General features: G+C 50.0%; 1 protein-coding gene and 1 long non-coding RNA gene across 3 annotated transcripts in view; both read left to right on the top strand.

The window, feature by feature from the left end:
* Positions 1–24086, top strand: part of LOC148130324 (uncharacterized) — a 99005-nt gene extending 74919 nt beyond the window's left edge. For both annotated transcript variants that reach the window (XR_015749680.1, XR_015749681.1), the window contains exon 2: positions 21809–24086. This is a non-coding gene — a long non-coding RNA (uncharacterized LOC148130324). The remainder of the gene's footprint in view (positions 1–21808) is intronic.
* Positions 1–24086, top strand: part of INPPL1 (inositol polyphosphate phosphatase like 1) — an 80363-nt gene extending 56277 nt beyond the window's left edge. The window contains 16 exon segments of the mRNA XM_087967479.1: positions 1032–1170; positions 2525–2624; positions 3467–3555; positions 4413–4494; positions 4766–4855; positions 6528–6641; positions 8809–8897; positions 9099–9186; positions 11548–11703; positions 12408–12495; positions 14006–14155; positions 16204–16541; positions 16544–16780; positions 16783–16937; positions 17360–17496; positions 20811–24086. Of these exon segments, the coding sequence (XP_087823605.1) occupies positions 1032–1170; positions 2525–2624; positions 3467–3555; positions 4413–4494; positions 4766–4855; positions 6528–6641; positions 8809–8897; positions 9099–9186; positions 11548–11703; positions 12408–12495; positions 14006–14155; positions 16204–16541; positions 16544–16780; positions 16783–16937; positions 17360–17496; positions 20811–20895 (2137 nt within the window). The 3' untranslated portion in view covers positions 20896–24086.
* Positions 24087–26821: the final 2735 nt, after the last annotated feature.

The following is a 26821-nucleotide window of genomic DNA, read 5'->3' on the forward strand; positions in this document are numbered from 1 at the left end:
ATCTTGGAGTCTTGGTGGACAACCAGCTAAATAGGAGCCAGCCGTGTGCAGCAGCTGCCAAAAAAGCTAATGCAATCCTAAATTGTATTAACAGAGGGATACAATCGAGATCAAGTGAGGTACTAATACCACTCTATAAAGCCTTAGTAAGGCCACACCTGGAGTATGCATCCAGTTTTGGTCACCACATTATAAAAAAGATGTTGAGACTCTAGAAAAAGTGCAGAGAAGAGAAACCAGGATGATGAGGGGACTGGAGGCTAAAACATATGATAGACGGTTGCAGGAACTGGGCTTGGCTGGTCTAGGGAAGAAGAGAAGGACCAGGGGAGACAGGATAGAGGTCTTCCAATATTTGGAGGGGCTGCCCCAGGGAGGGGGAGGGGGTCAGGATATTTTCTAAAGCCCCCAAAGGCCAGACAAGGAACAATGGATGGAACCTGAACAAGGAGAGATTCAACCTGGAAATAAGGAGAAACTTTCTGACTGGGAGAACAGAACAGAAGTTGCCCTCAGAAGTCGTGGGAGCACCATCACTTGAGACTTTCAAGAAGAGACTGGACTCCCATCTGTCAGAAATGGTGTAGGGTCTCCCGCTTGGACAGGGGGGTGGACTAGATGACCTACAAGGTCCCTTCCAACTCTGATTATCTGTTATCTGAATAAAATCTGGATGCTTGGCCACCGACTCATAGTTATGACGGTTGAAGTGACCTTGCAGGGCCACGTGATGGATGTTTGCGTCCTTCTGACAAGCAGTGGGAAAACCAGATCTACTTAAATAACAAGTTGCTGACTAAACGCCCTACAGTGATTCACTTAGCAACGGTGGCAAGAAAGGTCGTAGAACGGGGTGAAATTCGCCTGACAGGCGTTTCGCTTAGTCATGGAAATTTTGGACTCCCTCCCGGTCGTAAGTCGAGGACAGATAACAGATAATCAGAGTTGGAAGGGACCTTGTAGGTCATCTAGTCCAACCCCCCGCTAGAGCCTGTGCAGCCCAGCCTCCAGCCTCCCCTTTTGCCTTCCAGGAGGAACCAGAATTACCTGGACATCCTGCGCCTTTTGGCCCTGGGTGACAAGCAGCTGAGCTCCTTCGACATCTCCCTCCGCTTCACCCACCTCTTCTGGTTTGGGGACCTCAACTACCGTCTGGACATGGACATCCAGGTGAGGACCACAGTGGGTGGTGGGCTGTGTTGAGGAGGTGATGCTGCCCCTGAGCATGGGCAGAGGACCACCGCTCCCTTGTCACAGAGGCAGTGGGAATCCAGGCTGGGTATCCCATAAATTGGGAGAGTTTGGCTGACAAGGAGAACTTTTGACCCACACCACAGTGTCAAATATATATATTCGCCAGCTGTCACACACCCTGACCCCAAAACCAAACAAGCTGATACACGCCAAGAACACAGACCCAGACCCCAAACTCGAAGCCAGACTAAAACCCAGAATGCTACATCACGGCCACCCGCTCAGGAGATCACACCAGAAAACTCAGGAAATTACACCACAAGAACTCAAGAAGTTGCAACACAGCAAATGACCCAGGATACCACAGCAATAAGTCTCACAAGGTCATCACACAACCCATTACCCAAGCCGTTACTACACAGGAGGCTCATGGAAAAGAGATCAAAACACAAACGACCCAGGAGATTACAATGCAGGACCCAGGATACCACAACAAAAGAACTCGCAAGCCCATCACACAACCCATTACCCAAGCTGTTAAAACACCAGAGGCTAATGGAAAAAAGATCACTACAAAACAAATGAGCCAGGAGATGACAGCACAAGATCCAGGATATCTCCACAACAAAACTCACAAGGCCATCACACAGCCCATTATACCAACATCAACTCCATCAACCAATCAAGAGGCAGCAGCGCAGCCAACCAGCCCAGCACACCAGCCCCCACCACCAGTATTTATAGAGAGGAGGCAGCTCCGATCACACACTGCTTGCACTGGCACGAAGCCAAAAGCACCAGCCTGAGCATGGCGAGTGGGACCTCGCCGAAATGTTGCCAAGATAATCTTACACGGGAAAAGACCCGAACACACCTAGACCTACATACATACATACATACACACACACACACACACACACACACACACATATATGGTCCTTTGGTCTTTTTAGTTGCCAGCACAAAGGAAGGTGGGTGGGGGGGAAGCAGTGCATTCCTTAAATGCCTCAGATAATCGCGTTGGCAGCCAAAGCTTCTGGCCCGCAAGATTATTACTGGAGGGCATGATGGATGACTCTTGGCTATGGATGTGTCCCATTGGAGAATATACATCCTGGGGTGGGGGGGGGAAGACCAGGGTCAAGGGGGAAATGAATGATGTGTCAGAGTCAGCTGCAATCCAGAAACGCCGACTTGCCAACTCCTAATAAATCAGTTTTTTTACTCCGAGCGATGCGGCTAGAGACTTAGGATTTGAATGGGGGTGGATTTGTTGGAGCCCCGAGACATGGATGGAAAAGGACCCCTTTCCCTTTTTTCTCCCCTCTAGGAAATCCTCAACTACATCAACCGCAAGGAGTTTGAGCCTCTCCTCAAAGTGGACCAGCTCAACCTGGAGAAGGAGAAACACAAGATCTTCCTACGATTCAGTGAGCCGCCAGTCCCACCTCAGGGGTCCCTCCTTGCTCTCCATAGAGGAGAACCTTTGCAGCTCAGGGTTGAACTATGGGGGGTCCTTTGGGGGTCTCAGAGCTGGGTGATCTTCCTGCAGACGTTTCATGACCCAAGTAGGGAACATCATCAGCTAGAAGGGAGGGAAGTTTGCAGGGAGGAGGAGGAGGAGGAGGAGGAGGAGGAGGAGGAGGAGGAGGAGGAAAGCTGTGGGGTCCTTGGTGCTCTCTGAGCTTGGCTGTTTTCTTGCGGACGTTTCATAACCCAACTAGGGAACATCATCAGTGGAAGAAGGGAGTGGGATTTCCTCAGTCCTGCTATGGGGGATCCAATTTTGTGGGGAAGCTCCATGTTTGGGAGTCAAAATGGCTGCAAACAGCAGCTCTTCTTGCACCCAGGTGTGAAACCAAAGTAATCCCCTCCCCTGAAGAGGAACACGAGGGTCTTTCTAGCAAAGTCCTGCTCCTCCACCCAGGGGTGGGATTCTACCAGTTCGCACCTATTCGCTAGAACCGGTTGTTAACCTTCTAAGCAGTTCGGAGAACCGGTTGTTAGAAGAAATGACAGGGCTAATCCTGTAAGGAAGGCAGGAAGGAAACATTCTGGTGTTGCTTACAGAAACTGCCTCTCCCACTACCTAAGCTATGCCCACAGAACCGGTTGTTAAAAAATTGAACCCACCCCTGCCTCCACCCCTTTAGCCTTCCAACAAGAGACAGCTCCCCTTGCTCGAAGCCCCTTCCTAATAAAACCAGGTGGGCTTTGTGGGGGGGGGGGGCATAACCTTTGATCTCTGGATTGCCTGTTCTTCCCCTTCCAGGTGAAGAGGAAGTCACCTTCCCTCCTACCTACCGCTACGAGAGGGGCTCCCGCGACACCTACGTGTGGCATAAACAGAAGCCCACAGGGGTAAGTGCCTGGGGGTCACAGTGGAGCTGGTTTTGGGGGCTCAGGAGGGGAGGAGCTGCGGGGTTACACTCTGCTTGCAGGTTGCCCAGCTGGACTGGCGATCCAAGAGTCCAGCAGGGTTGCCGCATCCAGACACGCCATGGGCGTTTTCTGGGGTCTGAGTGTTCCTTCGACCACTTCAAGTGGCGTGGGGGTCCTGAGCCTTCAGCCCAGCCTTTCTCAGTCTTTGCAGCTTTAAGAGGCACGGACTCCAAGAATTCTGGGAGTTGAAGTCCACACGTTTTAAAGTTGAATCCTCAGAATTGAAATTCACACATCTTAAAGATGAATTCTGGGAACTGAAATCTGTGCATCTTAAAAATGAATTGTGGAATTTGAAGTCACCCATACTAAAGATGAATTCTGGGAATTGAAATCCACACATCTTAAAAATGAATTGTGGAATTTGAAGTCCGTGCATCTTAAAGTTGAACCCTCAGAATTGAAATCCACGCATTTTAAAGTGGAATGCCGGGAGTTGAAGTCCACATGTCTTAAAGTGGCCATGCTTGAGAAACGCTGCTCTAACCCGTCCGTGTGGCCCAGGAACCAACGCAGAAGCCTCCATCTCCTGGTTTGCTCACCTGAGGTCTTCTCTTGGCCAAAAGCAGCACATCCATCTACCTGGGGTTGGGTATCACCAATGGACTCCCAGCATCTCTCCTGAATCCAATCTCACACAACAACCTCAACGAGGTTTGCTTGGCTGTTCCCTCCATGTTCAGAGCCTGGATTATTTTTTTTAAAAAGTATCTGGCCAACATGGTTGTGTGTCCTTGATCCAAGATCCAAAAAGTCTCTCGTTTTCCCTGTCCCAGGTCAGGACCAATGTCCCTTCTTGGTGTGACCGCATCCTCTGGAAATCCTACCCAGAGACACACATCAACAGCACCTCCTATGGTGAGTTCCATGCGGACGTGGCACGTTGGGCTTCCCTGGAGGTGGTCATAGCTGGACCGTAGACACCTTCATCTGCTAGCATCTCCCCATCTTCTCTGCCATACAACTATGAGTTACTTCAGGCGTTGTGTGTTGGATGACAGTCTCTTGGCCAACCGCCTGTCCATCCCGGTTCCATGGGGGCTCCTTGGTCCATCTTCAGCCTCCTCCTCCTCCTCCTCGAAGGGTAGATGTCACCGTGGTTGAAGGCATCTCTTGTTTTCTTGGTCAGGCTGTACAGATGATATCATGAGCAGCGACCATTCTCCGGTCTTCGCAGCCTTTGAAGTTGGAGTCACGTCTCAGTTCGTTTCCAAAAAAGGTATTTCCAGGGAAGAGGGTTGGGTGGTGTGTGTTTGTGTGTTTGTGTGTGAATAAACGATCTGATAAGGAGTTTATCCAGGGAAAAAGCGTTTCACTTCCCAACAGTAGTATCCGGGGCCATCTAAGAAACCTGACGGAAAGGAAGACTAAAATAGACAATAGTGGGCACTTTTTCACAAGTGTAACGTTGACCTGGGCAAGTTGCTTCTTCAAAGTGTGGTTACATCCATTAACCTGGATTTGCTTTCAGAGGGGATTGTATGAATCCATGAGGGCTATCAGTCTTAAAAACACGTCGCCTCCAGAATACCAATTACAGGGAGCAACATAACAATTATTGTTATAAAACAGAATATTTGTAGCTCAGGGTTCAATTGTGGGGTCCTTGATGCCCTCTGAACTTTTTAGAATAGAATAACAGAGTTGGAAGGGACCCTAGAGGTCTTCTAGTCCAACCCCCTGCCTAGGCAGGAAACCCTACACCACTTCAGACAAACGGTTATCCAACATCTTTTTAAAAAAACTTCCAGTGTTGGAGCATTTACAACTTCTTGAGGCAAGTTGTTCCAACTTGATTGTTTCCTTGAAAATGTTTCATCGCCAAACCAGCTAACGTCATCAGTGCTAGTGCTAGCAAACCCTACTCCTTGACTAGCAACGATGGAGGAGGAGCAGGATTTGGCAATGAAATGTCTGCAAGAAGACAAGCTCAGAGAGCACGAAGGACCCCACATCTGTAATGATGTGAACATGTCAGAACATCTCTTTGGCCTCTGGGTATCAAGCCCAAACAACCAGGCCCACGTGGGCAGAGTTCAGACTAGCTACTTGATTGCTCTCTGCCTATTTTACAGGAATCTTCCCAGATTGACAGGTTGGTCCAGGGGAAGGCTAGTTAAGGCACAAAGGCATGGGTGACTCAGACCTTGCCTTCTTGGTTGGGAACTAAACCCTTTACGACCGGTGGACTTCAAGTCCCAGAATTCCCAAGCCAGCTGGTGGTGCACTCAAATGGGTAATTAAGGGGGGAATCTTTGGAATTATTAATATTAAGATGGGATTTACTGAATAATGAAATAAGAATATGTGATGAGATGGCAAATATGACAGATAAAAGTATAAGAATGTAATGAACCTAGAATAAGAAATAAATAATTTTAAGATATTATATAAAGAAGATAAGAGTATAATTAAGAGAAGAATAGAACAAGTATATGAATTAAAATGGGATAAAATAAAAGCAAAAAATATAAGAATATTTTTGAAAATTTATAGAAAATGGAAAATGCAATGATATGATAAGAAACTGAATACATGAGATATATATGTAATTATGGTCATGTTTGTATGGAAGTGTAAAAACCTAGAATCACACTGTTCACTAAAAGAGATGTAAAAGATTAAAAAAAAATCTTTTTTGGGGGGGAAAAAAAGGAATTCTGGGAGTTGAAGTCCACCAGTCATAAAGGGGCCAGAGTTCACCCAGTCCTGAACTAACGAGTCCATGCTAATCCCTTCTTTGATCCCTCCTTCTGACTGGAAGACTAGGACATTGAGTGAAGCAAACCTGGAATTAAGGTGGACTTTGGCCTGGTTCGACAGGGCCGCCTTACATTTTTATTAAAACAAATTCGGGGAAAGTAAAGTCATTCCTTTTTCTCCATCTCCAGGGCTCTCCAAATCCTCAGACCAGGCCTACATAGAGTTTGAGAGCATCGAAGCCATTGTGAAGACAGCCAGCCGGACAAAATTCTTCATTGAATTCTACTCCACCTGTCTGGAAGGTGAGGGTGCCTGTAGTGTGTATGAATGCCCAAGGAGAGTCTGCTCTGGTCAACTGTAGAGGTCAGAACTTCTTCCCCAACTTTTGATAAGCCACCGAGCACCAAGGACCACGTACTTCAGGATATGGTGTAGAAGTATGGAAAACCTGAAGGAACTCATGTTATCATGTTTTGTGGACTTGCAAAAATGTTGGAAAACATTGGGTTCAAATACATCACAGTAATACAAGGACTCGTAGAAACCGTCATTCAACTGAAACCAGAACTGTTGAAGTTGTAGAGATGAAGTCCGCACATCTTAAAAGTTCCTCGAGTTGAGAAACCACGTTTGATGTCTCATAATGGTCACTCTTTGGAGAGTGACCTGTCAGGGCTCTAACAAATCCCCCGCTTCAAATCCTAAGTTTGTAGCCGCAGTAAAAAAAATGGATTTATTAGGAGTGACCATGTTGGAGTTAACTGGGTGCAACCAACACTAAAATACACCATTCATTTCCCCCTTGACCCTCTGGTCTTCCCTCCACCCCCTGGATGTATATTCTCCAATGGGACACATCCATAGCCAAGAGTCATCCATCATGTCCTCCAGTAATACTCTTGCGCTCCAACAACTTTGGGCTGCCAAGGTGATTATCTAAGGCATCTGAGGAATGCACTGTTTTCCCCCACTTCCTTTCTGCTGGCAGAAAGACCAAAGGAGTGTTGTTTTTTTTAGCTGACATGACCATTATGAGACATCAAATGAACCTCTTCATGCTCTTCCACTGATTGGTGGTCATCTGAACTTTTTAACACATGTCAGATGGGTCCCCGTGGTTTCTCAGAAAACTCCAAATTTCTCCCAAGCATCAGACATTTCTTTGCAGAGTGGGAATTATGACATCTTTGCTTGGCCACACCTTTACTTACTGTCTTCAAAGTGGTCCAAATCTGGACAGAGACTCCAGACATGGAGTGGAGCTGTCCTTTATTGAGATAAGCAGAATCCACAACACGTGTGTTTGCCCTCCTCAGTAAACTAGGAAGAAGTCAAGCGTGGGTTTCTTCCTAAGGTTGCCTCTGTTTCCCAGCCTTAAAACATGTTATTGGGTTTGAAAGCATCTCAGCCTAGTTGTCAACTCATAAAACATCCCTATGCCTGTTTTAGTCGTTGCCATTAAAAAAAAGGGTGGTGGTGGAAGGAAATCTGGAAGAGCAATGCAGCAAAAGTACATTCCAACTCTTAGCTTTAAAAGTTTGTAACTAAAATACCAGCGCTTTTGCCCACAAATATATCCAATTGGAGAAGGTGATTGATGACACCCAGCCCGTGAAGGTGCTCAATTGGAGAATCTGGTTTAAGACACACTCAGGGGGAAGGGGAGTAAACAGGGTCACAGGGGATTGTAAATTATGGATGCCACAGTTGGCTTCATACTGTTCTGACCCAAACCTGGTTCCAAGGAAAGCAACCCCAAACGGAGGAAACAGCAAAACCTCTTAATGATTCTTTACGAATTCCGTTCCTTCCCGGTTCAAAGGCTGTTTCAGCTAATTGTCTCTGATAAGAAGGAGCCTGGCCAAGGTGGTGCAAGGCTGTCAAGAACACCGGATAAAGTTGCCAAGAAATAGTTCAAACACAAAGAGTCTCCAAACACAAACTAAGAGAGTTCAAATGTCCACAAGGCTTGAGTGCAAAAACTTCTTTGCTTCCTGCAAAGAACTCCGGGTTCTCGGCTGGCTTTTATCGCTTAAGGGAGGGGCCATCACCTTGCAGCCTTACTCCTGCGTCGCCCGTGCTGCTGCAGCTGCTCTTTCCTTCGAGCAGCCCTGCGTGCCCTGGGCACAGGCTCCTCGGGGGCCTCTTCCTCACTGCTGCCAGCCTCCATAATCTCCGAAGGCAGCACTCCACCCCCTGATGGTCCTGGCCCCATCCCTGCATCCCCACGGAGGCCCCTCATCCGAGTCCTCGCTCTCCGAGACTTCAGCCATCTGCACCTGCTGCCAGTGAACCACAACACATACAGGGCAGTGCCAGGATGTCGCCTCTAATGAATCCTTGGAAGTTTTTTGAAGTTTGGCTCGAGAATCATGCTTGAATGAGGGCGATTGCTGGAATCCTGACACTAGTTCCTTTAAGGTCCTCTCCATGGCCCTTTACAATTTACCCGTCTCTTTTTCCTCCTAGAATTCAAAAAGAGCTTTGAGAACGATTCCCAGAGCAGCGACAACATCAATTTCTTGAAGGTCCAGTGGTCCTCCAGGCAACTGCCCACGGTGAGCGCCCCCTTCCCCTCAACCAGAAGGTCAACTTTGCTGCAAGGGTCTCTGGTGGCAGAGGATGGGAAGAGGGCACGGAAGAACGTTCTGGAAGAGAAGCACATCGGAGCGTCCTTGCATTAGGAGATGCTCCAAAGCTGATCATCAGAAGAAATGCTAGCTAAAGTAGCCACCATCTCTGACTTTTCTTGCCCACAGCTCAAGCCAATCCTCTCGGACATCGAATACTTGCAAGACCAGCATATCCTGTTGACCGTCAAATCCATGGATGGCTACGAGTCCTACGGTGAGGAGCTGAAACTGTCTAGTGCAGAGGTCTCCAAACTTGGCCACTTTAAAGCTTGTGGGCTTCAACTCCCAGAATTCTCCAGCCAGCTGGCTGGAGAATTCTGGGACTTGAAGTCCACAAGTATTACAGTGGCCAAGTTTGGTGACTCCTAGTCTAGTGGGTCTCCAAGACCTAACCCTTTTTTTATTTTTCGCAATATTTGTTTTAAATTGTTATCTTTTAAAAAGCATCTCTTGCTGAACAACGTGGTTCCAGGTTTTTACACTTCAATACAGACATGACCATAATTACATATTCAATGTCCATATTCAGTTTCATGTCATATTATTACTCGTTCCACTTTTCTTTAAGTATTCTCCTACAATTATTATATTCATTACATTCCTTTTATCCAAATTCATTTCACAATTGTAGCTCATTTCGTTTTTCTTTAAATATTCTCTTACCTTATTTCACAATATTATCTTAATTCTTATTCAATTTCTATACTCATTACATGCATTTTCTTATATCCGTCACACCTGTAATTTTTTTCACATACTACAGTATTATTCCATTCATTGTTCCTTAAAGTTCGTCTTAAATCTTATTATCCAAAAGTTATCCCCTTTCATTGTCAATTCAAGCTAGCCACCCCTTTACCTTATATATTTTCCCCATTTTACTCCCTTTAATTCATTATCAAAAATTTATGTTAATATAGTCATTTTTTAATTACCACATTCTGCATTAATAACAATAATCCCTTAACTACTATATGTCATTTACACACACACACACATAAATAAATAAAATCAGATTCCACATGGCATTCCCTTTTCTCTATCGCATTCTAAGTTTTATATTTATGCTAAAAACAGTAACATAGCAAATCTATTTTCCCCATTTTAATCCCTTCAAATAATTTTGAAAACTAATAATAATCTTCCCATTTCAATTCTCATGCTCCATTTTTAAGACCCTTATCCTTGTTGTCTAAACTCAAGGGAACAAATTGTTGAGGTCCACCCATCTCAACCGTCGCCAAGGTTGGGGAACCTCATCTTTCACCCTGTTTTCCTTGTGGAAGCCATCGCTGCATAAGTTCGCCAAGGTCATGGAGACGCGTCTTCCCTGTGGATCAGGGGTTCCGAACCCTTCTGGCACCAGGGACCATTTTCGTGAAATGCCATTTTTCTCCACTGACCGGGAGGAGGATGGTTTCACGAGCAACTTAGATCCTGCGCAGTCGCAGTTAAAACTTGGCTTGCTTGCCCCTTGTTGTGTGGCCCGGTTCTTAACAGGCCGCAGTCCGGTACTGATCCACGGCCCAGTATTTGGGGACCCCTGCTGGAGATTGTCTCAGAATTACAGGTGGGAAAATATGAGCAGGCTGATTGGCCTCTTCACCTTGATAAGCAAAGTGGGATTCAGCGTTCATCGGATCAACTGAGAAGCTACTTCTGACCCGGCTCCCAAACACGACAAACCCTCTGTATTTAAATCAATATTCCCTTTATGAGGAGCCCCGGCAAAAAGTTTCTCTCTCGCCGCAGGCTAACAAGTCCGTCCAGCCGGGAGATGAATAGTTGTCTGCCACATGTATTCGTTTCGGCTCCCTGCCTTTTATCTCCAGAGCCTGGGTGGGGCTTCGCTAGCAGCGGTGGCTCTTCTGTCCCAAGGACCGGCCCATAGATTTCCACTGCTCTCCTCTCCTCTGCCTTCTGTGCATCAGGCACTGGACCTGGCTGCTCCTCCTCTTCCGCATCAGCCACCTCCAGACCTGGGGGCTGTTGACTCTCCATCTAAGGGCTGATGGATAGCCCAGGGTCCGCCTCTGTCTCTCTCTCTCTCTGCCAGCTCCATTCCCTCTTTCCCCTCGGAGCTCCCGTACTGAGGACCAGCCCATAGATTTCCACTGCTCTCCTCTCCTCTGCCTTCTGCGCATCAGGCACTGGACCCAGCTATTCCTCCTCTTCCGCATCAGCCACCTCCAGACCTGGGTCTGTTGACTCTCCATCTGAGGGCTGACGGAAGGCCCAGGCTCTTCCCCCTCAGAGCTCTCAGTTTGCCCTGATGTTGACCCCAATACCCACTCCTCCTCCTCCTCCTCCTCCTTGTGGCTGACAGGCCATAACAGATGCCCTCAATCAGTGGCAGAATAAGGGATTCCTAACTGAATGGAGAGGCTCAGCTTCTCCACAGTTCTGAAATTGTGAGCCCGCAGAGGGTGAGTCTCCCAGATCCATTCCCTGAGCCTTCGGTCAAGCCATGTTTCGAGCATCGACCAACTCGCCAGCCATGAGTCAACCCAACCCAACCCAAGATCCTATCTCCTTGTGCCTCCTGGCCCACCAACTCTGTTGCTTCCCTCCCCAGGAGAATGTGTCATCGCCCTCAAATCAATGATCGGGAGCACGGCGCAGCAGTTCCTCACCTACCTCTCCCACCGGGGGGAGGAGACGGGCAACATTCGGGGGTCCATGAGGGTTCGGGTCCCAGCAGAACGGATGGGGACTCGGGAGAGGCTGTATGGTGAGTTGGCAGAAGAGGTGGGTGGGTGGGCTTACGCAGCAGGTGGGCTGAATAGCCGACATTTGGATAAGATGAAAGACAAAACTGGGGTAGGGGGATCGGTTAGATCTGAGGGGTCCTTGGTGCCGTCTGAGCTGGGTGGTTTTCTTGCAGACCTTTCAAGACCCAACTAGGGAACATCATCAGTGCTAGAAGGGAGCGGGGTTTGCTCTGTGTTTAGAAAGAAATAGCGTGCCCTGTCATTGCTACCCCTATCCAGGAAGTACCAACTGAGACAAACAATCCAACAGTAAAAAAAAACCAGCCTAAGGAAGGAACCACCAAGAGTGACAGGGAAAGCCACTTGTGTATTAAATGAGGCCCAAGCCCCCTCCCTTCTAGCATTGATAGGATGCTCTCCAGTTATCTATGGGTGGCTTGCCCTGCCAATATGGGTGAGGGGCTTCTTGGTTGTTCCTTGTTGTCTAAGTCGGTCGATTGGATCTGAATCCAGAGCTTCTCAAAGCACACACACACACATACACCCCACCTGTCGGTTCCTAAGACAGTTGCTGGTTCGCACGACTGGGAGGCGAAGACAGAAGCCCCCAGGGTGCCATCTGGGCCAGCGGTGCTTGCAGGGGGGGGCGTGTCTGTCACCCTTTCACACACACACACCCATCCCACCCTGAAATTGTACCCCCCCTCCTCCTCCTCCTCTTCAGAATGGATCAGCGTCGACAAAGATGAGACCGGAGCTGCTAAGGGGAAGCTGCCTCATCCGGCATCACGGACCAACCTGGAGCACAGCAAGTAAATGGGGGAACCTGGGGATTCGGGATGAAATGGACCAGTGGTGGTAGGCTACTGGTTCGGACTGGTTCACCTGAACCGGTAGTAAAAAAACAAAAACAAAAGAAAAGCCTCCCACGATCAGCTGAGAGAAGAGGGAAAAGCCTATAGACCAGGGGTGGCTAAACTTTTTGGGCTCCTGTGCCAAAAATTGTGTGCGCGCTTGCATGCTCATGCTCGCGTGCCAGCACCCAGAAGGCAATGTGTGTGCGCTCCTCGTGCCTCCTGCACATGCATGCACAATCCCCACCCACCCACTCCCTGCGCCCCCTTTACCTGCACTGCGCCTCACAGCTGATTTTCGGCGGCTTTGAGGCCTTTCTCGGCCTCCCAGAGGCTTGAGGAAGGCTTCTGCAGGCTTTGCAGGCCAAAAACTAGGCCCGTTTCGTCACTTCCGGTATTTTCGGAAAAACAGGAAGCTGACGAAACAGGCCTAGTTTTCAGCCTGCAAAGCCTGCAGAAGCCTCCCTCAAGCCTTTGGGAGGCCGAAAAAGGCCTCAAACCCACCGAAAATCAGCTGTGAAGCGCACATGCCCAGTGAGGTAAGTTTGCTTGCAGCTCGCGTGCCGGCACAAATGGCTCTGCGTGCCGCCTGTGGCTTGCGTGCCATAGGTTCGCCATCACGGCTATAGACCCTCCCACCAACCCCGGTGCAAAAGCCTCAGCTGGTGCGGGGAAAGTTGTGTGCGTGCATTAGGTGCATGTGCACACATGCGCGATCACCAAACCGGTAGTGGAACGGGTAGGATCCCACTCGGTGTCTGTATTCTACTGGTTTGGCCTGGTTTGGCCGAGCCGGTAGCGGCGATGAGCAGCGGATACCAAATTGGTTCTCTCTGCACTCTGCTGTTGGGCCCACCTGCCCGCCTGGGCTCCTATACTCACCTTTATCCTCTGCTTTTGAAGCGCGGCTGCTTTGCGCGGCACAGCCAGAGTGCCGTGCGGGGCAGCTGCCGAAGCGACCGGGAGAGGCGAGTCGGGATGCCTCTGTGCCTGTGTAAAAGTGCGCCCACCAAGCCACCCAACCCACCAAATCGGTGGTCAATTTTTGAATCCCACCACTGATCCCCCTGCTTGAAAGGGACCCAGGCCAGAGTTTCTTTCAAAACACATGGAGGTGGGTTTTCTTTTCGTTAAAGAGTTTTGGTGGGGAAAACCGGTTGGGAAAGGAGGTCTATAGCTCCCCACCATTCCCTTCTCCATGTGTGTCACGGCAAATCATGGTTTGGGGCCAGACTTCCCCCCACCTGCTGGTCTAACAATATCTCAAAGCTCTTCGGTTCCTCTCACATCAGTCAACTCATAAAATATTTCCGTGGCCTTTTTAAGAGTTGCCAACAGAAAGGGAGGAGGGAGCAGTGCGACAGCTTGCAAAATTGAAAATGCATCCCGTAAATAGTTTTTCAAAGACAGTAGCAGGGGGCAACCTGGCTCTCCCATCCAATTTTTCTCCCCCTTCCCCCCCCCCCAGATCCGTTGGGCGCAAACATTCCTTGGGGGAAGGTCCCACCTGTCCTGTTGGGAAGATCTTAGAGGACCAGGAGAAACCCAGTGTCCTGACAACCAGCCGCCCGCCTGCTCCGCATCGTGGTACCTCCAAGGAGGAGGCCTCCCAGGGCAGGTAAGTGAGCCACGGCCAGAAGGACCAGGTGTCCCATTAGCCACGGAGGGGTTTAGGGCTCTTGTGGTTCCTTCCCTGGTCTTCTGGCCGTTCTTCCCATCCACCTACGAGCTTCTGGTCTTATTCCAGGTGATCATCCCTTCTCGTTTCTCTCTTTGCACCTGATGTTTCTGTAGAAATGCTGCTTCACCAGCAGCCACAGACCTGATCTTATAGCAATAGTACTTATATGCAATAGACTGATATATACTATATATGTCTATTATTAATAGTACTTATATACAATAGACTTATGTGCTGCGTCACAGAGCTTTCCAGCCCTCCCTAAGCAGTTTACAGAGTCGGCCTCTGCCCCCAAACAATCTGGGTCCTCATTTTTCCTTACTTTATTTTTAACTTTACTTTACTTTACTTCTTTACTTTACTTTACTTTAATTTTACTTTTTACTTTACTTTTTACCTGACTTTACTTTAGTTCTTTACTTTACTTTAATTTTACTTTTTACTTTACTTTTTACTTTACTTTTTACTTTACTTTTTACTTTACTTTTTACTTTACTTTTTACTTTACTTTTTACTTTACTTTTTACTTTACTTTTTACTTTACTTTACTTTACTTTATTGCCATTGCACCTCGTACAATGACATCAAACAGCATCTTCAGTGCACATCATGACCATGAAAATAAACACAAACACACATCCTTCACCCTCCACACATTGAACGGAAAACCCCTGCTATTGCATGAATATTGCACTATGCAGTAGAATTCAAAAGAACTACTGTCTATTTGTCCTTTTTATTATTGTCTTGTACCGTCTGTCAGATGGTAATAGTTCAAAAAAAGGGTGCCCGGGATGAGATGGATCTTTGAGGATGTTTTGACTTCCCAATAGCAAGAGCCCTTAGACTTATATGCTGCTTCACAGTGCTTTCCAGCCCCCTCTAAGCAGTTTACAGAGTCAGCACATTACCCCCAACAATCTGGGTCCTCATTTTACCCACCTCGGAAGGAGGGAAGGTTGAGTCAGCCTTGAGCCTGGTGAGATTCGAACTGCCAAATTGCAGTCAGCCGGCAGTCAGCAGAAGGAGCCTGCAGTACTGCGCTCTGACCACTGCCCCACCGTGGTTTATTTTATTGATTTAATTAAATTTATAGGCCACCCATCTCACTTAGGGTGTCCCGCATTCTGTTTAAGGCAGGGGTGCCCAACCTTGGCAGCTTATAACCCTTGTGGACTTAAACTCCCAGAATTCCCCAGCCAGCCATGTTAAAGTCCACAAGTCTTAAAGTTCAGCATAAGGTCTCCTGCCTCAAGCATGGGGTTGGACTAGAAGACCTCTGAGGTCCCTTCCAGCCCTACAAATCTATGTTCCAAGCTTCCATTCCTCATAGGTTTTACCTTCCAGGTTCCTTCATGTCCCAAAGGTGTTTTCTTTCAAAAGGCAACTGGACTTTGTTTTTTTTCTTGAAGAGGTTTCGCTTCTCGTCCCAAGGAGCTTCATTCAGTTCTGACTGAATGGCGGAGGATGGAAGGATTGTATTACTTGCAGTCATCTGGTGGTTAGTGCTCTTTCTGAGGGTCACTGAGGCCACTTGGAGGTTTATCTGTGCCCAGGTTCATACATAGATAAACCTCCAATGACTCTCAGAAAGAGCACTAACGACCAGATGTCTGCAAGGAATACAAATCCTTCCATCCTCCACCATTCGGTCAGAACTGAAGGAAGCTTCTTGGGACGAGAAGCGAAACCTCTTCAAGGAAAAATAAAGTCCAGTTGCCTTTGGAGAAAGCACCTCTGGGACAACCGTGACTTGGATGGCTGAGACCCTCCACGGACAGGTTCCTTCATGGCCCCCCTTCCTGGGCCAAGGTGCCCAGGGAAGGGGCCACTTCCAAGGTGCGTTGGCTTCCCATGAACCGTGAAAGGCTGGGGGTCTCCATCCTTTCGGGGGAGCACGCCTGGTCTCGGAAGGGCCTGGCGGTGCAGCCGGGGGGAGGGGGCTTCTGCAGGGCTGAATGACCCCCCCCTCTCCTCTTGTGCAGGTCGAAGCAGGAGGGGGCTATGGACCCCGAGGCCCCCCCAGCGAAGAACAGCTTCAACAACCCCGCCTATTACGTGCTGGAGGGGGTCCCACACCAGCTCCTCCTCCCGGAGTTGTCCCTGGCGACCTCGGCCAAGCCCCCCGCCCCCCGGAACAAGGTCCAGATCACGGTACCCATCCAGCTGGAGCCCTGGCGCTGCCCCCAGCCGCCCGCCCAACGGGCCGAGGAGAACGCCGAAGAGGAGGAGGCGGGGGTCCTCAACCTGCCGCCCCCGGACTTCCCGCCCCCTCCCTTGCCCAAATCGGTGGCCTTGGAGATGGCGGAGGGGCCCCTCTACACCCGGTGGGCGGCCGAGGAGAGGAGCAGGCGGCCGGCAAGCCACGCGCCACCGTGGTCTTCAGCGAGCCCCTCAAGACCAAGCCCCCCAAGCTGCATCCCCGGCCGGCCCCATCCCTGGGGGCGGGGTACCTCCTGGACGCCCCCACCGGACCCCAGGTTGGCCCGGGCCTCCTGGACGACCGTTCCTGCTCCGTGCTCCAGATGGCCAAGACCCTCAGCGAAGTGGAGTACTCCAGCGGGGCGGCCTGGGGAGGGAGCAGGCGGGCCGGCCCCCCTCCCACCCGCTGAGCAAAGTCCGGCTGGATCTGGCCCACCGCTGCCTGCCGCCCGACTCACAGCCGCCCGGGGGCTTTGCTGCGCGCTCCATCCGGGAGAGCATCGAAGAGGCCGAAGAGGTGGGTCCTAATTTCCCAGAATTGCCCAGCAACCCGTTGCAATGGTGTACGGTCTCCTGCTTGGGCAGGGGGTTGGACTAGATGACCTACAAGGTCCCTTCCAACTATCTGTTATCTGTAAGTCGAGGACTACCTGTCATTTTCTGCTGGGTTTGGACTCAAGTTGCCTTGGTAACAGATCTCGCCTGCCTTCCTTGAAACCTTCTGCCTTGCCCTCTGTGGATGGGCTTTGTAGTCCAGCCCAGAATCCAGATGCTTTCTGCAGAGATAGGGGGGGGGTCACATTGGGGAGGGGGACGCCAGGAACCTTCTGCCCCCCACCCACCAACCCCTGTTCCGCCTGGGCAGAGAAGGCAGGGGCTGCTTGGGTGGCCAGGCCTGGTCCCTGACCGGTCCCTCCTGCGGCTCCTTCCCCCTCGCAGAGCCTGACCCAGGAGGGCCAGAGTGCCGGCTGCAGGCGCAGCGAGTCCAGCGTGGGGGAATGGCTGAGGGCCATCGGCATGGAGCGCTACGAGGAAGGGCTCATCCACAACGGGTGGGACGATCTGGAGTTCCTCAGGTGAGTCTCCGGTCGGCCGTTCGGTCTCGCGGTTAAGGCGCCTGCCTAGAAAGCGGGAGATGGGGAGTTCGAGTCCCGCCTTAAGGTGAAAACAGCTGGGTGGCTTTGCGCCAATCACTAGGAGGCAATGAGTTCTAGTTCCGCCTTAGCCGTGAAAGCCAGCTGGATGACTTAGTCCAGAGGTCCCCAAACTTGGCCACTTTAAGGCTTGTGGACTTCAACTATGCTGGCTGGAGAATTCTGGGAGTTGAAGTCCACCAGTCTTAAAGTGGCCAAGTTTGGGGACCTCTGGACGAAGTCCCTTTCTCTCTCAGCCTAGCCCACCTCACAGGGCGGTGGTTGTTGTGGGGAAAATAGAGGAAGAAACTCAGAAAGTGTGTGTTGAATATGCTTGCTGCCCTTTGATATTTGTAAGTACGTAAGTAAATCAATAAGTAAATCAATAAGTAAAAAAATTAGTAAGTAAATCGATAAGTAAATCAATAAATACATAAGTAAGTAAATAAGCAAATAAATAATAAGTAAATCAATAAGTAAATCAATAAGTACATAAGTAAATAAATTAGTAAATAAATAAATAAACAAATATAAGTAAATAAATAAGTAAATAATAAATAAGTAAATAATAAATAAGTAAATCAATAAGTAAATCAATAAGTAAGTAAATAAGTACATAAGTAAATAAATTAGTAAATAAACAAATAAGTATGTAAGTAAATAAATAAGTAAGTAAATAAATAAGTAAGTAAATAAGTAAGTAAACAAACAAACAAACAAAACAAAGGGAGCTGGGAGAAAGCCGAACCGGGATGGTCTTTGTGGGGCACCTGCTTTCTGGCCTGGGAACTGAGAGGCCAGTCGGGAGCATCGCAGAAGGATCCCAAGAGGACCGAAGGGTCTAAGACCTGGGGCAAGCGAGGAAGGAGCCCCCTGGCCTTCGCTCCCGAGAACTTCGAGCCCCCCAGGACGGGAGTGGGGGAGGCAGCAGTAGAACAGCAGCTGCGGTGTGGGAGCAAAAGCCGAGGGAGGCAACGTGTGAACTGAGGAGGAATGGCCTGACAGGGAGGCCAATTCACCAGCGGGACGTCCTGTCTCCAGAAGCCCCGTCACGGGAGGGTTTCAAGAAGAGACGACGGGACAGCCATTTCTCCGGGATGCTACAGGGTCTCTTGCTTGAGCAGGAGGGTGGACTGGAAGACCTCTGAGGTCCCTTACAGCCTTAGGAGTCTATGATTCTAGAACGGAGGGGGAGGAAAGAGGAGAGGAAAGGAAGGGAAGGAAGGGAAGGGAAGGAAAAGGGATGGAGGAAAGGAAAGAGCAGAGGAAAGGAAAGGAAAAGGGATGGAGGAAAGGAAAGAGGAGAGGAAAGGAAGGGAAGGGAAGGAAAGGGATGGAGGAAAGGAAAGAGGAGAGGAAAGGAAAGAAAGGAAAGAGAAGGAAAGGAAAGGAAAAGGGATGGAGGAAGAAAAGGAGAGGAAAGGAAGGGAAGGAAAGGAAAGGAAAAGGGATGGAGGAAAGAAAGAGGAGAGGAAAGGAAGGGAAGGGAAGGGAAGGAAAGGGATGGAGGAAAGGAAAGAGGAGAGGAAAGGAAGGGAAGGGAAGGGAAGGAAAAGGGATGGAGGAAAGGAAAGAGGAGAGGAAAGGAAAGGAAGGGAAGGGCAATGGGTAGAAACTTCCCAGAGGGAGTTGAACCTGGAACTAAGGAGGAATTGCCTGACAGTGGGAACAGTTAACCAGTGGAACGGCTTCCCTCCAGAAGTTCTGAGGGCTTCATCACTGGAGGCTTTTAAGAAGAGATTGGCCAGCCCCTGGTCTGGAATGCTCTAGGGTCTCCTGCTTGAGCAGAGGGTTGGACTAGAAGACCTCGGAGGTCCCTTCCAGCTCTGGGAATCTACGTCCTAAACCTCTGCAGGGTTGTGCCACCCCCCTGGTCCAAAACGTCGAGATGCTTCCACCTTGGAACAACCTCTGCGGACATCCCTGCCTTGGGCCTCGGTCACAGGTCCAGCGCCAAGAAATAAATCCTCTGGGAGGTCATCCTCTTTGCTCCCCATCTTGCACACCTACGAACAAGCCTTGAGCCAAAGAAACGCTCGTTTGCACACTCAATTGGCCCCTGCTAATTGGCTATCTCCTGGCAGCTGAAGGACCAACCCTGCCGCTGCCCAGTTTGGCCACCAGGGGGCAGTGGTTCCCCAGCCAGTGCAGGACAGGTGTGCTTGAAACCTGTGCCAGGTAGCAAATCTGGGAGGTCGCTGCTGGGTCTTTTTAGTAATTTGCTACAGGATCCCTGGGCCCCAAGATCAGCCTCAAGGGAGGATTTAGGCCAGGGATGTCCAACCCTTGTTCACTTTAAGACTTCTGGACTTCAACTCCCAGAATTCCCCAGCCAGTCAGGAATGGTAGAGTTGGAAGGGACCAGAAAGATTACCTAGTTCAGGGGTCTCCAACCTTGGCCATTTTAAGACTTGTGGACTTCAACTCCCAGAATTCCCCAGGCAACCCTAACCCTAACAACCCATGGCTGGCTGGGGAATTCTGGGAGTTGAAGTCCACAAGTCTTAAAGGGGCCAAGGTTGGAAACCCCTGGACTAGAGGACCCCCAAGATCCCTTCTAGGCTTAGGATTCTATGATTCTGAGAGAAATAAGATACATGATAGAGCAAAGGTCTTCAACCTTGGAAAATTCAAGACTTGTGGACTTCAACTCCCAGAATCCCTGAGCTAACATGACTGGAGGAGGAATTATGGGAGTTGAAGTCCACAAGTCTTGAAGCTATCAAGTTTGAAGACCCCTGGTCTATCTCATCTATCTATTGATCTATCTATCACTATCTTCTATTCATTATCTATCGATCGATCGATTGATCTATCTATTGATCTGTTGATCTATTGATCTATCTATCTATCATGTATCTATTGATCTATCTATCTACCTACCTATCTATCATATCTGTCTGTCTGTCTATTCCAAGAGTCTTCAAACTTGGCAAATTTAAGACTGGTGGACTTCCACTCCCAGAATCCCTGAGCTAACATGACTGGAGGAGGAATTCTGGGAGTGGAAGCCCACAAGTCTTAAAAGTTGCCAAGTTTGGAGACCCCTGTAGATAGACAGAGAAAGAAAGAGGGATGGATGGATGAAACAGCTTCCCTCCAGAAGTCCTGGATCACAGGAGGCTTTTTGGAAGAGATGGGACAAGCATTTGTCTGAAACAAGAGTCTCCTCCTGTTTGAGCAGAGGGTTGGCCTAGATGACCTCCAAGGTTCCTTCCAACTCTTCATTCTCTCTAACATACCCTTCTTCTTTGCAGTGACATCACGGAAGAGGACCTGGAAGAGGCGGGGGTGATGGACCCCGGCCACAAGCAACTTCTCCTGGAGAAGCTGAAGAAATAGCCAGGACTTTTTTAGGGGGGGCCACGTTGCCCCCCCCTCCTGCCAGATGTGCCTTCCCCATTCAGATTTCACCCCCTTACAGCTGCCAACCGAGGGTCCGCCTGCCTCTTTTTTTCCAGCCATCCGCCCCCTGGAGGGGAGGATCCAAGGAGCCCCCCCTGTGGCCTGCAGCCCCCCCTCCCGTTTCCAGATGTGGCAGGAAAACCTTTGCTCTTGGAGAACCTGGGGGGGGCTGGGGGGGGGCTGAGCAGCTGGAAGGCGCCATGGCCTCGGCCTGTTATGTGGGTTGGGGCTGCCCTGGGTTAAGTTATTCTTATTTATTGCCACGCAAGAAGGAAGCCCCCCCCAATGTTTCCCCCTCCTCCTTCCTCGCAGAGAACCACATGCCCAGTCCAGCCTCCCCTGACTCACACCTGGCCTGGGAGGGGGCAATTCCCAGGAGAAAGACCCCACCCCACACCAGAACTGCTAATGGCGAAAGCTGTGGCCTCCAGGCCTGCGATGCCAGCGGCCAAACCCCCCATCCCCTTAATTCAAAGGCCGGGGGCAGCCCTGTGAACTCAACAATTTCACAGGGTAGGGAGGGAATTTGGAGCCGGAAGGATGCTCCAGAGTCTGTTTTCTCCACCACCCCGCTCCTCCCCAAGACAGGACAGAATTGACCCGTCCCACACGTGGCTTCGTGTTGTTGTGGATGGCCAGCTTTTCTTCTGTGGCCCACTCACGGCGTGGGCTTCCCTTCGTCCCCTCATTTCAGTGTTTCCTGGAACAGGGGGTCTCCAACCTTGGCTACTCTGAGACTGGTGGACTTCAACTCCCAGAATTCCCCAGCCATAATTGCTTCCTGTTTCTCTCATCATAGCTGGCTGGAGAATTCTGGGAGTTGAAGTCCACCAGTCTTAAAGTGGCCAAGTTTGGGGACTTCTGAGTTAGGGTACCTGGCTAGAAAGCAGAAGGCTGTGAGTTCAAGCCCTGCCTGGCTTTGCTGGCTGGGGAATTCTGGGAGTTGGAGTCCACAAGTTTCAAAGTGGCCAAGGTTGGAGACCCCTGACTTAGATGGCCCTTCTGGTCTCTCCCAACTCTATCATTCCTGGCTAGCTAGGGAATTCTGGGGGTTGAAGTCCACAAGTCAAGGTTGGACACCCCTGCCTTAAACCAACATGCATCTCCTCACCCCAAGGGTTTTTTTTTTCCACCCTCCCATGGACAACAATCTCCAGATTAAACTCAGGTAGCCTCCAGGGGAGACGCAGCCCTCCTGCCCGTTGAGTGGCAGGGCCCATTCAGGTCGAAGGATGCTCTTGGACCCCCTGGGAGATGGAAACCTGCTGGAGCCCTGGACCACCTTCTCCATGAGGTCGTCTCCCCTGCCTGCCAGAAGGCTGCCGGTTCTCCAGAGCAGCCCATCAGGAAGGACGCGTGGGGGGGAATGGACCCTGGGCTGACCAAGAGGGCCGTGTCGTCCAAGCTGCAGAGCTGGGATCTTGGCCAAGGACCAAATCTCGACTCGGTGGGCCTTGTTGGGGGAGGTTCAGTGCTGGAGGAGAAGAGTCCCATCTTCACCTTTTGCTGGAGGTCCACCAGTGTTGAGGTTCTCCTGACCGAGTCCTTTCAACCAGGGCTTTTCATCCAGCAGATGCCGCGGGGAGGGCGGCCTTTGACTCGGGAGAGATCTGGGGGGGGAGCCAGGGGCTGCCGGCCCCCTTACCTGTGCAAACCACGGTGCCTGCAGAGCGCGTTTCGGCCTGGTCCAAGGCAGCAAAAGGCTGGAACCCTTCCCATTGCCTCGGTCCTGATCTCCTTTCTCCCTGGGGGGAGAGGGGAGGGGGGATTCCCCCCCTTGCTCCGTGCCTTATTTTACACTAGGAAGAAGTGGGGGAGGCTGGAGGGTCAGGGGGCTCTCCCCCCAGTTGCAAGAAATTTCAAGGTAAAACTAACTCAGTGAGGGCTTTGTTGAGGGGTTTCAACACAGATCCCACAACCATGGTTTGAAGAGGGGTGGACTTCAATTCCCAGAATTCCCCAACTGGCACAGCTCCCTACCTACCTCTCTTTTTCCTTCCCTCCTTCCTTCCCTCTACTCACGTCTTTTTCCTTTCCTCTTGTTCCTTTCCTTCCTCCTCTCTTCTCTCTCTCCCTTCCTTCCCGCTCCCTCTGTTCTCCCTTTTCTTCCTTCCCTCCCTCCCCTTTGCCTCTCTGTTTCACTCACTTCTTTCTTCCTTCTTCTCTCCTTCCCTCTTCTCTTCTTTCCTCCCTCCCTCCCTTTTCCTGCCTCTCTGCCTCACTCACTCCTTTCTCCTTTTCTTCCCTCCTTCCCTCTTCTTCCTTCTCTCCCTCCCCTCTTTCCCTGCCTCCCTGTCTCCCTCCCTTTCTTCTCTCCCTCCCTCCCTCTTCTCTTCTTCCTTCCTCTTCCCTTCCTCCTTCTTCCCCCATAGCTGGCTGGGGAATTCTGGGAGTTGAAGTCCACCCCACTTCAAAGTTGAGAAACCCTTGGCATAACCATGGCTTGAGAAGACCCTTCAAGTCCCTCGTGGAGATTCTGCAGAGAACCTCCATAATTTCCAGCTCACGGACATGGGATCTGGGGAATTCTGGGAGTTGTAGTCCTGCCCAGGAACGGAGGAGGACTTCTAGGACCTTCCCCCCCCCACACACAAACACACCCCTCAACAAAGAGAAGTTCTCTGAGACAGAAATGAAGGATGTTCTGTGTTTGTCGCTCCTTTATTTGGTTCCTTTGCCGCTTGGGGAGAAGTCAATGATTTTGTGCTGCCTTCCATCTTTTTTTTTTTTTCTCTTCAGTTATTACTAATGTTTGGTGTGAGTTTAACCTTACTTCATTTTACTCTCTTGTGTTTGTGTGTGCATGTGTGCATTTTAAATGTTTAATTTAATTTCTATTTTGAAACTCTTCGTATGCTTAATATCTTAGGGGGGGTGGAAGAAACGGCTGCAGCTTTCTTCCTGTCCTGTTCACATTTCATGCCTTACATCAGAGGTGGGGAACACCGATGGGCCTTTGAGGACTCGCGGACTCCAATTCCCAGCATTCCTGAGCCAGCCATGGAATTACGAGCATGTCTGGCTCAGGAATTCTGGGAGTTGGCCCACAAGTCAGAAAAAGGCCCATCATTCCCCACTCCTGCCTTAGATTAATACGTCATGATACAATAAAAGGGCTTGTTTGCGTACTGAAGTCTCCTTTTCATCATTTTCTAGCTAGAAGCGGATAATAATACCACAGTTTGGGGGATTGTTGAGCATATTTTGTGAGTGCTGTGAAGGCCCTGGCAGAATCGGTGGTGTTTTGTGGGAACCAGGGAAAAAAAGGGGGTTCAGCTAACCCTCAGTCAAGAAAATAAATTTAAGGCAAAACAGATCCAGCTGTGCACACCAGTAAACTAATTTTTTTCTTGTCCAATTTGTTGGGTTTCTAAGACATCAATATTTTAGCATGCCAGCTGAGGAATTCTGGGAGTCTTAAGTCCACACATCTTAAACTTCCCAAGTTTGGAAAACACACCCAGATGGAGCCAGGGACCTTGTTTTTGCCTACTTAATCCTCCAAGAAACATCTGGAGGGAAAGAGCAGCTGGATAAGCCAGCCTCTCCATTAAACAAGCCTGGTTGTGTGAAGCTGCTCCCCCCCTCCCAGCCATCATGAGCCAAGCCACATCTGCCAAAGGATGCCCTAAAACAGTGATGGCGAACCTTTTGGTTGTCATGTGCCAAAAGCTCACCCATGCTGGCACCCACAATGCCATGCGCCCCACCCTCCTTGAGCATGTGCACGCAACACCCCGGCCCCCCCTTACCTCACTGCGCATGCACACGCATCCCAGCTGATTTTCAGCCTGTTTGAGGCCATTTTTGCCCTCCTGGGGGCACAAGGGAAGCCTTTGCAGGCCGAAAAACAGGCCTGTTTTGCTACTTCCAGTATTTCCGGAAGGCCCGTTTTTCGGCCTCCGGAGGCTGCAGAGGCTTCCCTCGAGCCCCCAGGAGGGCAAAAATGGCCTCAAACAGGCCGAAAATCCTGCTGGGAGCTGCGCACATGCGCAATGCAGGTAAATTTGTGGCTCACGTTCCCACACAAATGGCTCTGCGTGCCACCTGCCATCTTGGCCCTAAAACATGGCCAGTTCCTTGCCGTCTCAAGGGCTCTTCCTGGAGGGCGCAGGCAGGGACCCCTGCATTTCCCAAAGGAAGCTGAAGCCCATCTTACCTGCACTGCGCACGCGCGCACCTCCCAGCGGATTTTCGACCCCTTGATGAGATGGGACAGTAGCTGAACCTCAGAAAAACATCTGGCCTAAAAGGTGGTGGGGACAAGGCCATCCTGAAACACGGTTGCCTCAAAATGCTCGCTGTCCACCTTCATTCTTCAGCATATTTATTTTGATTTTCAAAGAAAGCTATAGAGTCAGCTTGGTCTAGCAGTTAGGGCAGAAGTCTCCACACTTGGCCACTTTAAGACGTATGGACTCCAACTGCCAGAATTCAGGGAGTTGAAGTCCACCAGTCTTAAAGTAGCCAAGTTTGGGGACTCCTGAGTAAGGGTACCTGGCTAGAAAGCAGAAGGCTGTGAGTTCAAGCCCCACCTTAGCCATGAAAGTTGGCTAGGTGACTTTGGGTGAGCCAGCCCCCCCCCTCTCTCTCTCGTTCAGCCCCTCACAGGTGGTTATTATCGGGGGCGGTGGGGGAGGGAAGGAGAGGAGAAGGAAGGTGCTTTGGGAAAGTTCACACACCCCCTTGAATTATTTGCAAATAATAACAATAAAGGCAGGATACAAATAAACAAGGAAGTGGAAGGGAAGTCCCCGTTGCAGTCTTCAATAAATTAAGTTTATTTGGATTAGCAGACGTTTTGCAAATCAATAAATTACAGAGGAGGGAAGAAACGAAAGCAAGCCAAGCCACACGGAACAGCTGACCAGGGATGGTGGGAGGACTCAGCTGGGTGATGGAGAGGGAGGGGGCAGGGATCCGGTTCTGAAAGGGGGATCCCTCACCTGGCTAGGAAGCCACATGGGACTTGCTTGTGGCCACCAGGGTGCCTAATTAGCCTTCCCTATTTAGTGACACCTCTGGGAGTGTTGGACAATAATTCCACCAGAGTCTGGGTAATACAGAGTTCTGAAACCCAACCCATCTTGTAGGCATCGCCCTGGAAATCCTATCCACCCTCATGGTTGGACTTCACCCTTTCTTCGGTTACTTCTTTGGAGCTTCCCAAAGACTGCTCTTCTCTAAACCAGGTGAGACCCCCGGTCTTCACCTCTTGAAGAAGTCTCGGTTGCTTCAGTGCATACCCAACATGGGATGATGCTACCAGAGATGTTGCTACGTAGACAAGGAGGGCCCCAGTCTGGTTCTTATCAAGTTGGTTCAGATGAGAGGCACCAGTCTTGATCCAGGCTTCTATCTGTCCTAATGGGGTCCAAGATGGAGGACCACCAGAAGGCGAGAGTTTTCACAGCTTGCTTTAATGCAGGGGTGTCCAACCTTGGCCACTTGTGGACTAAAACTCCCAGAATTCCCCAGCCAGCATGTCTGAAAGTCACCAAGGTTGATAAATATTTGACTTAGATGACCCTTCTGGTCTCTTCCAACTCTATCATTCCTGGTTGGCTGGGGAATTCTGGGGGTTGAAGTCCACAAGTCTTAAAGTGGCCAAGGTTGGAGACCCCTGACTTAGATGACCCTTCTGGTCTCTTCCAACTCTACCATTCCTGACTGGCTGGGGAATTCTGGGAGTAGAAGTCCACAAGTCTTCAAGTGGCCAAGGTTGGAGACCCCTGACTTAGATGACCCTTCTGGTCTCTTCCAACTCTATCATTCATGGCTGGCTGGGGAATTGTGGGAGTTGAAGTCCACAAGTCTTCAAGTGGCCAAGGTTGAATACCCCTGCTTCTAGCCTCCTCCCTAT

The sequence above is a fragment of the Notechis scutatus genome, chromosome 5 (assembly GCF_049901735.1).
Source record: "Notechis scutatus isolate UNSWTSFEM ecotype Mainland chromosome 5, rNotScu1.2, whole genome shotgun sequence".
NCBI lineage: Eukaryota > Metazoa > Chordata > Lepidosauria > Squamata > Elapidae > Notechis > Notechis scutatus.